Source organism: Dendrobium catenatum, unplaced genomic scaffold, assembly GCF_001605985.2.
Source record: "Dendrobium catenatum unplaced genomic scaffold, ASM160598v2 fragScaff_scaffold_1220, whole genome shotgun sequence".
NCBI lineage: Eukaryota > Viridiplantae > Streptophyta > Magnoliopsida > Asparagales > Orchidaceae > Dendrobium > Dendrobium catenatum.
In genome coordinates this window covers 10,260,847-10,274,285 of record NW_021319682.1, presented here as the reverse complement: position 1 = coordinate 10,274,285, position 13,439 = coordinate 10,260,847, and the positions used below count along the sequence as shown (strand labels likewise).

The 13,439-nt window shown below is 33.5% G+C and overlaps 1 protein-coding gene across 1 annotated transcript; it reads left to right on the top strand.

The window, feature by feature from the left end:
- Positions 1-5,472: 5,472 nt before the first annotated feature.
- Positions 5,473-13,343, top strand: LOC110100410 (vacuolar protein sorting-associated protein 20 homolog 2-like). Its single transcript, XM_020827905.2, has 6 exons — positions 5,473-6,148; positions 7,571-7,723; positions 7,829-7,981; positions 10,895-10,978; positions 12,540-12,756; positions 12,845-13,343. Exons 1-6 carry the CDS (start codon positions 6,047-6,049, stop codon positions 12,868-12,870), a joined length of 735 nt encoding a protein of 244 aa, XP_020683564.1. The 5' UTR covers positions 5,473-6,046; the 3' UTR covers positions 12,871-13,343.
- The last annotated feature ends 96 nt before the right edge of the window (positions 13,344-13,439 follow it).

The window sequence follows — 13,439 nt, the reverse complement described above, 5'->3', positions numbered from 1 at the left end:
TATATGATGTATATTTATAACATCAAGCCAAAGCCTTCTCTCAAGGAAGGGCCTCATTTGTAATCAACTGCAAATACTAGTGGATTGTTTCAAACTTGGCCAGGCCCCGTAATTTTTTCCCCTTTTTCAAGGGTTTCCACGTAAAAAACTCTAGTGTCTCTTATGAACGATACACCCTCCCTTTTTATGCTTGTGTTCTGGATCTTCATACAACGCTGAGATGATAAACTTTATCATTCTCTACCGCACGAATTTTTTAGGACGCAACAATAGTGTTTCTCATTAAATTGGCCTTAAGAGCTTGTGATTTGTGAAGGCTGCGACTAGGGGTGTTAAAATTGGGTTTCGGATCAGGTCTAACCTGAACTAACCAGAGTTTAAATGGGTTGACCCCAACCTGACTCGGTTATATAAACGGGTCAATAGTTTAGACACAGACCCGACCCATTTGGGTTATTAGGTTGACCCAACTTGAAAAGGTAACCCGAATTTCCTAGGTTGAGAACGTGTTGTTATATGCGGGCCATTGGGTGCAATTGTGCAGACTACAAATGCATCACAGTGACAATGAGGTGAGAGTGGACGTAGCGTCAACAGGTCACACATTATGTAAGTGTCGAGATGGATATGAAAGCAACAGAACCGGCACAGTCTGAGGCCCTAAGTCGAGTGTAAATGTGTGACACGAGAGTCGCAAGAGCAACCATTGACCAGGAAAATGCAGATGATGGAGTCGTGCATGGGACAGAGAGGTGAGTACATACCCATGCACGGGAGAAGCATATATGGGATGAATTGGGAGGTTAGATCCAAGTCAATTTAGTAGCTTTTGGGCTTTTAGGTCAACCCAAGTGTGGCCTAATTTTTGAAACAGGTTAGTTTGTTGAATATAAATGTGACTTGTATGGAAAACATATTGGCCCTAACCCAAAATATTATGGTCGATATTTTAGATCGTGACAAATATTGACACCCCTAGTTTTGACATGCGACCATTTGAGAATTTCTCCTTCCATGCCTTGGAGCGACATCCAGTGATTTCGTAGGTTAAATAATATATATATATATATATATATATATATAAGGAGCTCCGTTACTCTAAAGATTGATTACCCTGAAGCTCTGTAAATTTTTTTCTGGTGTTATTTTCTACAATTGGATTCGAAAAGACCGAACTCTCTGTGACATGGCCTAGTTTTATTCTATAATTCTCCTCTATTATCTCACTATGGTGCTCTGTTGTTGCTACCTTTCGTTTCTTCTAGTTGTCATTTAATTTTATATCTTTTGAGGTTTGCTAGGGTTTTATTTTTTTGTGTTTGTCAATGATGTTGTTCCCTTGATAAGTAGAACTTCTCTCCTTGGATGGTTGATTGGCAACCAGGGGGAGTGAGATAGTATGGTGGCTTTCCACTGCTAATTTGAACATACAATTTGATCAATAGTTATTGTTGGTTCTCCCCTGAGTCCCCTCTCTATTTGATCCTAGTTCATGTTGTAGTTGGTTTTCTATTTTTAAGCTAAGGTGTCTTGCTGCCACTAACTTAAACAAACAACCATTAACTAGAATACATAATCTATTGCACTGCTTATGCTGCCTTTCTAGTTTTGATTCTAGTTCATCTTGTCATTGTGTTTTCTAAAATTTAAGGTCTGATGAGATAATGTTATTTGCCAAGAATGATGATGTTATTGTCTTAATAATTAGACTTTTATCCCCTTTGATGGTCGTTGGGCAATCAGGGGAGCAAGGGGTATAGATGTTTGATTAAAATTTTCTTATCATGAATCCTCACATTCGTATTTTAAAAGTTGTTGAGTTGAACTTAGTGCCTGTATGTTCAACTCAGTGGATGTATGTTGAAGTCAATGGATATTTGTTGAAGTCAGTGATTGTATATTGAAGATAGTGGATGTATATTGAAGTATGTGGATGTATTTTCAATTCCCTTTAATGTTTGTGGGTGTTTGTTGAAGTTAATGGATATGTGTTCAATTAGTGGAGTATTGTTTTGTTATTCCAATTCAATGCTGGTTTGTTCTTTGATTTTGGAGAATAATGGTCATTTTTTTCAATTTATAATGTCAACCCCAAGAGGCACAACAAATGAATTCAGTGAATAAATAAATGTTGAAAATATAAGTATTCATAGATAGTCTCACTCTGATATTGCTAGTGAGCAAGTGAATGAGGTTCTAATTGATAATGAGATTTGTAACAATATTAACGAAGTTGAGAATGATGGTGGAAGAGTGAATGATGGAGTTCCAGAAAATGAAAATGCTATTGAGAGGAAAAAGAGAAAAATATCAAAAGTTTGGGATGAATTCAAGGAAGTGGCTCTTACTGATGGGTAGAGAAAGCATAATGTTTTCATTGTAAGAATAAGCTAGCTTTGAGTAGTATAGGTTCCACCACTCATTTTAAACAACATTTGGAACGTTGTTTAGCTAGGATTTGTGCTTTGAAGAAGCAAAAGCTTATAAATTTCAAAATGTTGAAATTGATAACTCATGTGCACAATCTAGTCAATGAGGCATGTTAACAAGTTTCAAGTATGCTCATGACAAAGTTAGGGGATCTATTGCTCATCATATTCTCATAAATTATAAACTGTTTTTTTATTGTTGAAGAGCATGGGTTCAATCTTGTTTTGAAAACCATGTCACTTTACTTCCTGATGTTTTCACATGCAACAACAAGAAACGATGTTATGTTGGTATGTAAGACGAAAAAAAAAGAAAGTTGAAAAATGCTTTGAAGATCATTAATAAAATAATTTGTTGCAACTAACTTATAGACATTCAAAAATCAAAGGATGTCATATATGGTTGTATGAGTATGTTTTAAGTTTCAGACCAAAATTAGAAGAAGTTAAAGGCAACAACATTGTGCCTTCTAGGAGCACAAGCAGTTCAAAGCAAAGTAACAAAAATACATAATGAATCAAAGAAATATAGTGGTTGGCATGACTTCACTTCATATGTATCGGCTAAAACAAGCACAAAACCTATTAAATCCAATGTAGATAAATATTTGGATGATGGATTAGAAATTAATAATGAAGGTAAAAAAAATGATGTTATTACACGGTGGAAGAGCAATCAAACGAAATATTGTGTACTTACGAAAATGGCTGTGGATATTCTATCAATATCAATAAATACAATAGCTTCAGAGTCCACTTCTAGTGTAGGTGAACGGGTGGTTGACACATGTCATTCTAAAGTAGGAGTGAAAATAGTACAAGCTCTTTTGTGTGATTCAAATTGGATTCGTTGCCACTATGTACTGAAGGGAATGATAAAGATACATATCTTTAAGAATGCAATTAATAAACTTTATAAATTTGCAGTTATTTTTGGTTGTTGTGAACAAGATGATCTTTCTATTGGTTGCATCATGGAGGACAAATTAGTTATTAATATCTGTCATGCTTTAGTGCTTTACTAATGTTTTGCTTATGAAGTTAACTTTGAGAGTCTGCCTTTGATGCAATGATTAATTGCTTATTTTATTTTATTTTTGATATAAGCATTTGGGTTGTTTGGATTTCTATAATCCTATTGTTTCGTGCATTTTGTTTGGTGTAAGCGTGCGAGTAGTTTAGATTTATGCTGTTGTTTTCTGTAATCATTAACTTGACATTTTATTTTTTATGCTATATGTGAGAAGGTTGGTTTGATTTATGCTGTATATTTTCTCAAATGTAAAGGTTGATGTTGTATTTTCCTGCAATCATTAACTTGATATTTGTGTTTTTTGACGTACATGAGAGGTAGTGTTGCCTTCTGCTGTATGTGGGAGGTGTAGTAGTTTTCTATTATAGGTGACAAGCATTATTGAGGATTTTTGAACTCTAACAGATGAAAGATGATGAATTAATTATATCCCCAATTATCTTCCTGTGTTGGTCGATTTGGTAATTATAATTGGATGGCCGCATATTATATTTGTGGACAGATACTATATATTTCAACTCTTTGCAAATGACAACCATCAAATGGATGATCACTTCTGGCATAAGGAGAATTTTGCCCATGTTGCTTTATATATCCTACTAATTCTTGGGATGTAATTTATTTTCCCGAGTTCTGAGTTGGGATTATTCCCAAGAAAAGTTGTAATATTTTTTAGCACATTTTATAAAATGATGTAAATATATTTTTATAAAATGCTGTAAATATATTGATATACTTGAATAGTATAACTTTTATGTGGTTTTGCTTTGAGATTGTTTCTTAAATTGATAATTATTTTTTCTATTTAAGTTTACTTCAAAATCATCTTGCAACACAAGTTCACAACTTATTGATTTTTTAAAAAATAATATTTAATTTCACTTCTTATTTATTAACTTTTATTTTAAATTTCATATATATTTATTTACACTTCTTCGAAGTGAAAATCAATATTTTAATGAAGTTATCTTTTTTCCCCTTAAATTACAAATAAAAATAAAATAACCTCAATTTTTAAATTTATAACAATAAGAATCGAGCTTTATAAACGAGTAGAGTTTAAGCTTTTTAAACGGACCAATTAATTAAGACAAGCTTGATCTTATTTTCTTAAAACGAGTTGAGCTTGAGCTCATTAAATGAGCCCGAGATGAGCTCGAGCTCAGCATGGGCAAAATGAGCTTAGTTAGATAATCTCAAATTGCCTAATTTTTTTTTAGAAAGGGGAATCGACCTGATGCCACCCCTGAAAGGGTGCTTGACGGCATGACTAATCCTCAGTTGACCTAGAAGAGACACCATCCAAAAAATTTTCTGGCCCGCACTTAATTGGGCCCACTTAAGAATTGCCAAAATTTGAGTCGACTCCACCATTACACCCCTAGGCCCAGGACACGCGTCTTGCGGAGCTTCGTGTTCGACAGCATTCGTGCTCTGCTCCAAATGCATCCTATGTATGGGCTGGTCGGTCCAGACAAACCATCGGTCCAAAACTAAAGGGCCTGTTTGGTAGCCCCTAGGATTTCATTTAAGTAGGATTTTGTAAATCCTCCGATATGGATTTACGAAATCGAGGGGGGGGGTTAAATCCTAAAAATTGTTTGGTAACATTCATGATTAATTCTGTTAAATTCTTTGTGACTATTTGATTGTTTAATTTAGGATTTAAAGCTATAAAATGAGTTGACATGCATTGTTAGGATAATTAAAGTACAACAATAGAAGTTTAAATAAAATATAACAAAGCTTATCAATACTAATAAATTATTTAATTAATATTTATAATATTTTATAATAAATTTTTTTTATTTAAAATTATATATAATCCTATTAATTATTTTGAAATAAGTAAGTATTTAAGTAATAATTTTATTAATTATTTAAATATTATTTAATTAATTTCACTTAATTATTACTATTTTAAATTATATTAATTAAATTATTCAACAATAACTTAGAGGAGTCTAGTAGTAGGTTTTACATTTGGGAATTTACATTTCCCTTCTCTATTTCGTTCGGCTTCGGCTTCGGCTTCGGCTTCGTTCCTTCATATGAGTGTAGTTTTGCACGAGTTCTTCTTCGTAGCTGTCGACTTTACTCCTTCGACGAAGTTCCCTTCCTGTTGGATCGGAAGTTACGACATTTTTTTGGATCGGAAGCAACAACGGGAGCTCGCTTGCTGTAAAGATAACTTTCTCCTTCTTCGGCCAAATCCCGTAAATCCGCCAAACCAAAGGATTTCGTAAATCCGGGATTTACCACGGAAAGAGGGAATTTTCCGTCAACCGAGGCTTTGATTTACCGTGAGATTGGTTTTGCATTTTTGGCCGTTTGGCTGGATTTATCTCAAATCCGCTTCAAATCCGACCTAAATCCTGCATCCAAACAGCCCCAAAAGGAAGCCAAGGTGTGTCATCAACCTTTCATCCGCGGAGGCGATCGTCGATCATCCAGCGTTCGACGGGATTTCTCTTCGAATTTTGGCGAGAAGCTGAAAATCTTGGCTACGACGAAAATATATAGTCTCCCACATCTTCTGCCTTTAAGCTGGGATAGTTTTTGGGTTAGGGTTTTGGTCTTGGAGATGGGGAACATTTTTGTGAAGAAGCCCAAGATCACTGAGGTCGATCGCGCCATTCTTACCCTGAAGACTACACGTCGAAAGCTAGCACAGTATCAGCAGAAGGTTCGTTGCCTTTTTTGCTGTCTCACGTCTCGTGAATTTTTGACATTTCATTTTTGCCTTGTTGTGACGTTTGCTTATGGTGTTTTGATTACTATGGGGTATCAAATTCTCAGTTGTCGATGTTTCTTTGAAGTTCCAACCTCTGTTAACTCTGCTATTTACGTTCCTTGCTTGCCAATTCTCTTCTTTACAACAAAACAGAATCATATTCTTAAAATCCTGAAAAAACCAGAATTTTAGAAATTTTTCTAAAACTAGGAGATTATGCTATGACATGTGTACCAAATGCAGGAAAATTGGTCAATTATGGAAAAGATTATTGATGAATATTTAAACATCATCCGGATCATAGATTGTTGGTTAAGTGGGCTCCAATATATGTGTTTTTGGCTGTCAAAGGCTGAATAAATAAGAAAGCAAGGAAATCATTTTATTTTTGCCCGAATTCTTTTTTGATTCATTTTTCTTGTTCCCATTTATCTTATTTCAAGTATTTATGCTTGTAAAAGATTTTACATATTCTTTTTCGTAGCCCACCTCTTCCCTATTCTTTGTTTTTGCTAAATATTCATTTTCTTTCTTATCAGCTTTTTTTTTTCTCGCATTGATTATTTAATTAGCTTATAATCTCTGTTCTCTTAAAGTTGAATTTTTGCGATTAGGTTTCCTATAAAACACTCTTGATTTGTGCATACCTTTGATATAATACAGTCTTTTTTTTTATCTGTATCGAATCTGCTATAAGCTTTGAAAACTTCTCTATATTTTGTTTTTAACTGTCCATTTGTTGATTTTTTTTTTCTTTCAAATGGGCATGGTAGTTTTCTGCTCAAATGATTTATAACCAGGGATAAATCTTGTTCCATTCAGTTATATTTTTCAGTTTTTTTTTGTTTTTTTTAAGCCATCATATCACTGTAGGAACACTTTGGGTATACATGTAAAATTGGAAAACAAAACTGTTAGTGTTGTACACTCATTTGTTTCAAATGGTAATATTGATTATGGATTAATGCTATACGTCTTTGCTAGCGTCTTATTGCATTTGGTTGTAAGATCTGAGGTTAAGTTTCATAGATTTGATTTGGCCTTTTTTTTTTATTGATTGTAAGGCTTGCTTGACACCTTTTGATCTTTCAAGTTTTCCGGTTCAATACTTTTACAACCTTTTTGCTTGTGTTGGTGACTCTCCTTGAATGGTACCGTCTGAAAATTTGGGATATGCAGTCAGTTTTATTTTTGCTACTTGCTTTAGTTGCTGAAGTAAACAGATCCAACATAGTTCTAGATGTGAAACTTGTGCCTTCTCCACTATTTCTTCAAGATGTTATTGATTACTGCATTTGATTGCTTTTCCACCTTGATGTTATTATTGTAGTTCTTCAAGATGTTCTTGATTACTGCATTTGATTGCTCTTCCAGCTTGATGTTGTTATTGAAGCTGAGAAGCAAGCTGCAAGGGAACTACTTCGACAGAAGAGGAAGGATAGGGCCTTGATAGCTTTGAAGAAGAAGAAGGTCCAGGAAGAATTATTGAAGCAAGTTGATACCTGGCTCATTAATGTCGAGCAACAGGTATAAAATAAATTCTTAGCAACACAATTGTCCTTTTAGTTTTCATTTAGAGTACCAATTAGTTAGAATTTTCTTATTTGTTATGTATTGATTGTTGACTTATAGTTGGCAGACATTGAACTAGCTAGCAAGCAGAAGGCTGTATTTGAAAGTTTAAAGGCAGGGAATAATGCTTTGAAAGCTATTCAAAGTGAAATAAACTTGGAAGATGTCCAGAAATTGATGGATGATTCTGCTGAGGCAAAGGCATATCAAGACGTGAGTTTGCTTTAGATCTTTGCTTTTCCCACTCTGTTATGTTTGAAGCTTTGCTACACTTCTGCGTAAATTGCTGCAATTAAAACATGTTTCATTCTATGAATAGGTTGGCCTGATTTTGTGTGATGACGTGGATAATAGTTAATATAATTAATCAACTCTCAACAAAAAGAGTTTCACCCAAGCCATGGAATTTAGATATATAAATTTTAATGAACCTTATATTAGCTTCTTTGATATTTGTCAAAGGCTGACCAATTATTTTTTTTACCTTTTTAAACTCTTTTCTATAGTTTGGTACAATTTAAACACATCATTAGGATGAATGACTGTAAGAAGTAATTGTTTTGAGACAAAGCGCTTCCTTTTTAGCACGTTCTCATTAATTTCCCTAGGTTTGATGTGAAATATTGTCTAAATACTTTGTATTTTGAGGTTAAAGAGAGCTCCCAAAAGTCAATTTGTAGTTTCTGACCTAGGAAATGTGTCCATTTTAAGATGGTCCTTGTAGAGGATAAATGGCCAAAGTCTTTGCTTACCCTTTTTCACTGCCAATTTTCTTTGGTATGGGTATCTGGTTTACATGCTAAATTGCTAATGGTTGTAGTTCTGCAATGAAGATTGATTTCTACACTTTCATGTATAATCTCACCCGAGTCTGCTCTATTTATCTGGTATAGCTTGGAGACTTGAAACTTCTTTTAACGAGGTACTAAGAATAGATCTGTAGAATAAATCCATGCTGCACAAGACTTTTGGGCCTTTTTACTATAAGTTTGAATGCTAAAGTCAAGAGTTTGAACTAAAATGACAAGATATCCTCTCTCTTTTGGAAAAAAGTTCATTTACTTTAACTATAAAGCACAAGCAGAGAAAACAAAAAAAATTCAAACTTTCAACTTGAATTGCAAAATCCCACTTCTTATCACTCCCTTAAGGCTAGCTCTCCCAGGAGAAGATACCTCATTTAATGATTCCCATTCAACATGCTCTCCATTCACCCTACTTATTATGGAATTTTAGCATCTAATAATCCCCTTTTGCGCCTCATCCCATTTTCTATCATGAGTTAGATCAATACTTTTCTTGGCTTTTTTACTTAGAAGAGATAGATAGAAATGGATTTGGTTTACCCTACTTATTCCACATTTTTATTGTGTCCCCCTGTTTGCCTTAGTTATCAGCATTATAGGTTTCTTTCTGGCACAGAGTTCCGGGAAATATACCTTCATATGCTAAACTAGTTTTCTCAGATATTTGTTTGTAGGACCTGGAAATTGTGCTATTTTCGTGTCATGAGAAAAAATGACATGTCCTTAATTTCCAATTTACATTTACGTCTTCCTATAATTATCCTTCTTATATGTCTGACTTTTTCGGCAGAAACAACATGACCATACCTATATTTTATTTTTTAGTGAATTTCATTTCATTCTAAATGCCATAGTGTCTCCATTGAGCACTTGGCATTCCCCACAAAATATAATTTTAGGTCACGTTTTGTTGTATTTGTATTAGAACCTTATATCTTAGCTGTAGGTTTTCAAAATAAATTTTGGGTACTTAAATTGAATGAAGTGTTATGACTGGGATTTTATTTATCACTACATAATTTTTTTTTGTGTGTGGTTTATTCATTTATGTATAACTATTTTCGATTATTCATCGTTCAGTAACGTCATATTTAGCTATTATTAAAAAAAAAAGCTGTTATTTAGCTCCCGTTAGCCATGTCATTCTCTGCCAGTTGTTTTGCTGTACTATTCAGTCTCATATAGCCACGTCTTGATCCCAATTTTCTTAATCTTTCTATACTTCAACATCTGGCAATTAAAGTTATATTTTTCGTATAAATCAGATATTGTTGACAGGTAATTGTAAATTCGCTAAACCTAGCTTATATTTTATTTGGAGAACTTTGCTGTATGTTTAGCATTGCTCACTTGACGCTTGCTTCTGAGTTTTTGAATTATATCTAGAAAAACTGCAGTATTTGTGGAAATAATCAGTAAAATTTGATGGGAAACAGTAACCATGAGTGAGAATTATATATCCCAGCAATGTTTGTGAAATCGTACCATCTCCAAGTTGCAGAGCACCTTTGAACTCATTTTTAACAAGAACATCTAGGAATGGAATTATTCTTGCTTCATTATCTTTTTTGGAGTTGCGAAGATTGTAAGGATTATGTCCATGGGTTCTAATTCATATTCACCCTATTTGATTTTGGCTTTTTACCTCTCTTTTTTTGTGTAAGAAGGCTAGTTTTGGTTGGATCGGTTCATTGTAGTAGTAACCATTGCTTATTCAATTTTGAGCATGAATTCTTTCATGTGAAATCTTTTTTCTTCTCTTTGTCTGAATGTTTTAGGATAATGTATTAGATTTTTACTTTATTTTTTTAATCGAAGGTGAAGTTTTTTTTTTTAATCTTTGGTTTTATGTTATGGTACTTCATTCTGGTTTCCTTTGTTGTTCGTTTTTTATGAAATGATCAGCATGTTCTAGCTTCTTTGGGTTGATAGTATGGTTTATCATAGTTGTAGGGAATTATGCTTTATAAAGACAAATGCCATTTCAAAGAAAGTGATTGAAATATGAAATGATTTTATAAATAGAAAGCCGATCAAAGATTTTAATTGATGATGTGAAAGATATAACTTTGAATGGTTGTTTTGTGTTGCTACTTATATTCTTTATCTGTTTTGTGGCTCAATGTGCTCTAGTTGAAAATGTTTTCAAGATAAACTGATTGAAACATGAAAGAATTTATGGTATTAAAATCCAACGAAGATATGAATCTTTAGTCTCTGGTGGAATGCATTACCAAGCACACATTTAATCTTACTCGCACGCCATTGTTATTGATATGAAATGGAGCTTCATTCTGAGGCTCTTCTTTGGTCATTGAAGGAAATAAATGCAATTTTAGGGGAGCGTCTTTCTGTTGAAGATGAGGAAAATGTTTTGGCTGAATTTGAAGCATTGGAAACTGAGGTATGTCTGCTATCCTATTCTCTGTATATTTTTTAAGTTTTGTAATATTGTAATTGCAGAAATTGTTAACTAAAAGCATGCCACGTTGGCTTTATGTCTTCCACAAATTATAACCCTGAAAATTAGCTGCTTTCTTTATAAACTTAAGAATTTTTAAGAGATTTATTCTGTAGTAATGCTCTATAAACTTAATATTAAATTCAAAGATCATGAACTGAATGATTGTATATCGTGCAAGGGGCATAAGCAACCTCCTTGAATCTTTCTATAAAATGGTTTTATTCGTCCAACATTGCTTTATCTGCTAAATTCAGTGAATCTGCTCTTATTTCCATATTCTGGACTTGAAATGAAATCACGTTCAAACTGAAGGAAACTTAATGCAAATAAATTAGGAATCTTTAATTTAATCAATTATTCAATCAAATTGTAAGTCTCCTATTTATAAAGTGTTATTAAGCTATTATCAAATCAAATTGTGTCAAAATCTAATATAAATCTTTATAATTTTTACTAGTCATATCATTTGAATAAAGGTAATCCCAATAATAAAATAAAATATAGAAATACACCTAAAATAATTTAAATGGGAGAATATTCTTAAAAATAACCAAGACTTTATTCTTAAAAATAAAGGTAATCCCAATTTAATTCGCATGGGATACCATAGATCTCTTCTCTGTAAGTGGTATGCATTAGCTCTTTTCATGGAATTATGGTTTCTATAGCGGGGCTGTAGCTGCATTATGAATATCTCTTGAATCTTCGACATGTGTAGACATGATGCATGGCATCTAATTTGGAGACTTTAGATTTAAGTATCATGCAAAATTCAGTAGTCACATGTTGGTAGCTATGGTAAGACAAACTCAATTTGCAATTGTATCTATGCAATATCGAGATTATCATGTATAAATATTTCAATTGGTGGTGGAGAATTTAAACATCCCCATATAGTTTATCATTATTTATGGCAACTTGGTGAAAGCCATGGGAAGATAAAGTTGACCTTTGAAGTGTATAAAAAACCATTTACAAGAAATTAGGGAACATTCTATCACTATTCATAGGGATTTAGGAGCAACAATGATGGCTAAATACTCCTGAAATTTAGGTGCTATAACTGTCTAGTAAATTTCTTCTCTGACCAGAAAAGTTATCTTGTCTAGTCCGATTAGAATGATTTGTCTGCTGTTGGCCTCTATAATACATTAATACTTTTGCCTCATTTAATTATAAATTACTATTTGAAATTTGAGGCACAATTTTTATGTGCTTGTAATGAATGTTAAAGAAGTCCACGATTCATATAATTGGTGCGCTTATCATTGTTTCAATTTAGAAAATTATTTGTTGTTTCAATAATTCTATGTATGGCTTCAACATCTGTGGAAAGATGGGATATTAGATATGTTTTTCTTTTCAAAATAGCTTTTGCTAGCCAGAGTTTTACTTCATTAACATCTGAAGGAAGATGGGATATTAGATTTGTTTTGATCACAGTTCTATTACTTGTAGAATAACGGACCAAAACGTGATAATTTACCTTTCCACTTGGCAGGTTACTCTTGAAAGTTTGCCAGAAGTTCCGGAATCAGCAGAAGCTAAGGTTTCTGAAAACTTAGCTGAAGCAAAACAACCTCCGGTTGGTGAGATTGCAGAAAACAGCGACGAAGAAGATCTAAAGCTTCCAGATGTACCTACCAAGCCAGTTACTGCCGCGGTGAATGAAGCTACTACAGAAAATATCTCAAATAAAGCACCTAATAGAACAAAAGGTTTCTTTGTTGATTTTAAGAAAAGGCTATTAATTATTTATTCACTTTTCCATTATCTAACCGCTTCTTATGAATTATATAATTGCAGTTCTAGAGGAACCACTGCTTTCCTGAGAAGAGGCGAGGGATTTAACTTCATTATCACCTTCCTATCATTTGTTATATCCATATTTGTAAAGGAGAAGAAGGTAGTTTCCTGAAATACTACTCTGTTGTCCCTTCACGTGTATCCAGGTATCTAAAAAATGTTATCACCAATTTGCAATGAACTCTATTTTTGGACAATTGTATAGGCGTTGGACTTTTTTGTTTTGGGCAGACACCGGATGGAAAGAATCGACCGATTTTCTCGCTGCCCATAGTAAAAGCGCATCTGCTACCGTAACTGCGCTTTGACTATAGACAAAGAGAAAATCGGATGATTCTCTCCGTCCAGTGTTTGCACATAATAATCTCTCATAGGTGTTGGATGCACTTGATTTTGCATCCAGTTTATTGGAATTTGCTTAGAATTATTGGTTTGTATTGATTATTTGTTCTCTCATGATTCCCTGTAAAATAAAAAATATGCGACCTGCTTGCTGCTACTAACTCTGCTATTTTTTAAGTTAAAACAAGTAGTAAGGAAGGGGAATGCTCACACACCCTAAGCAGTTGAAGAACTTTTCAGAATTTTTTTTTTT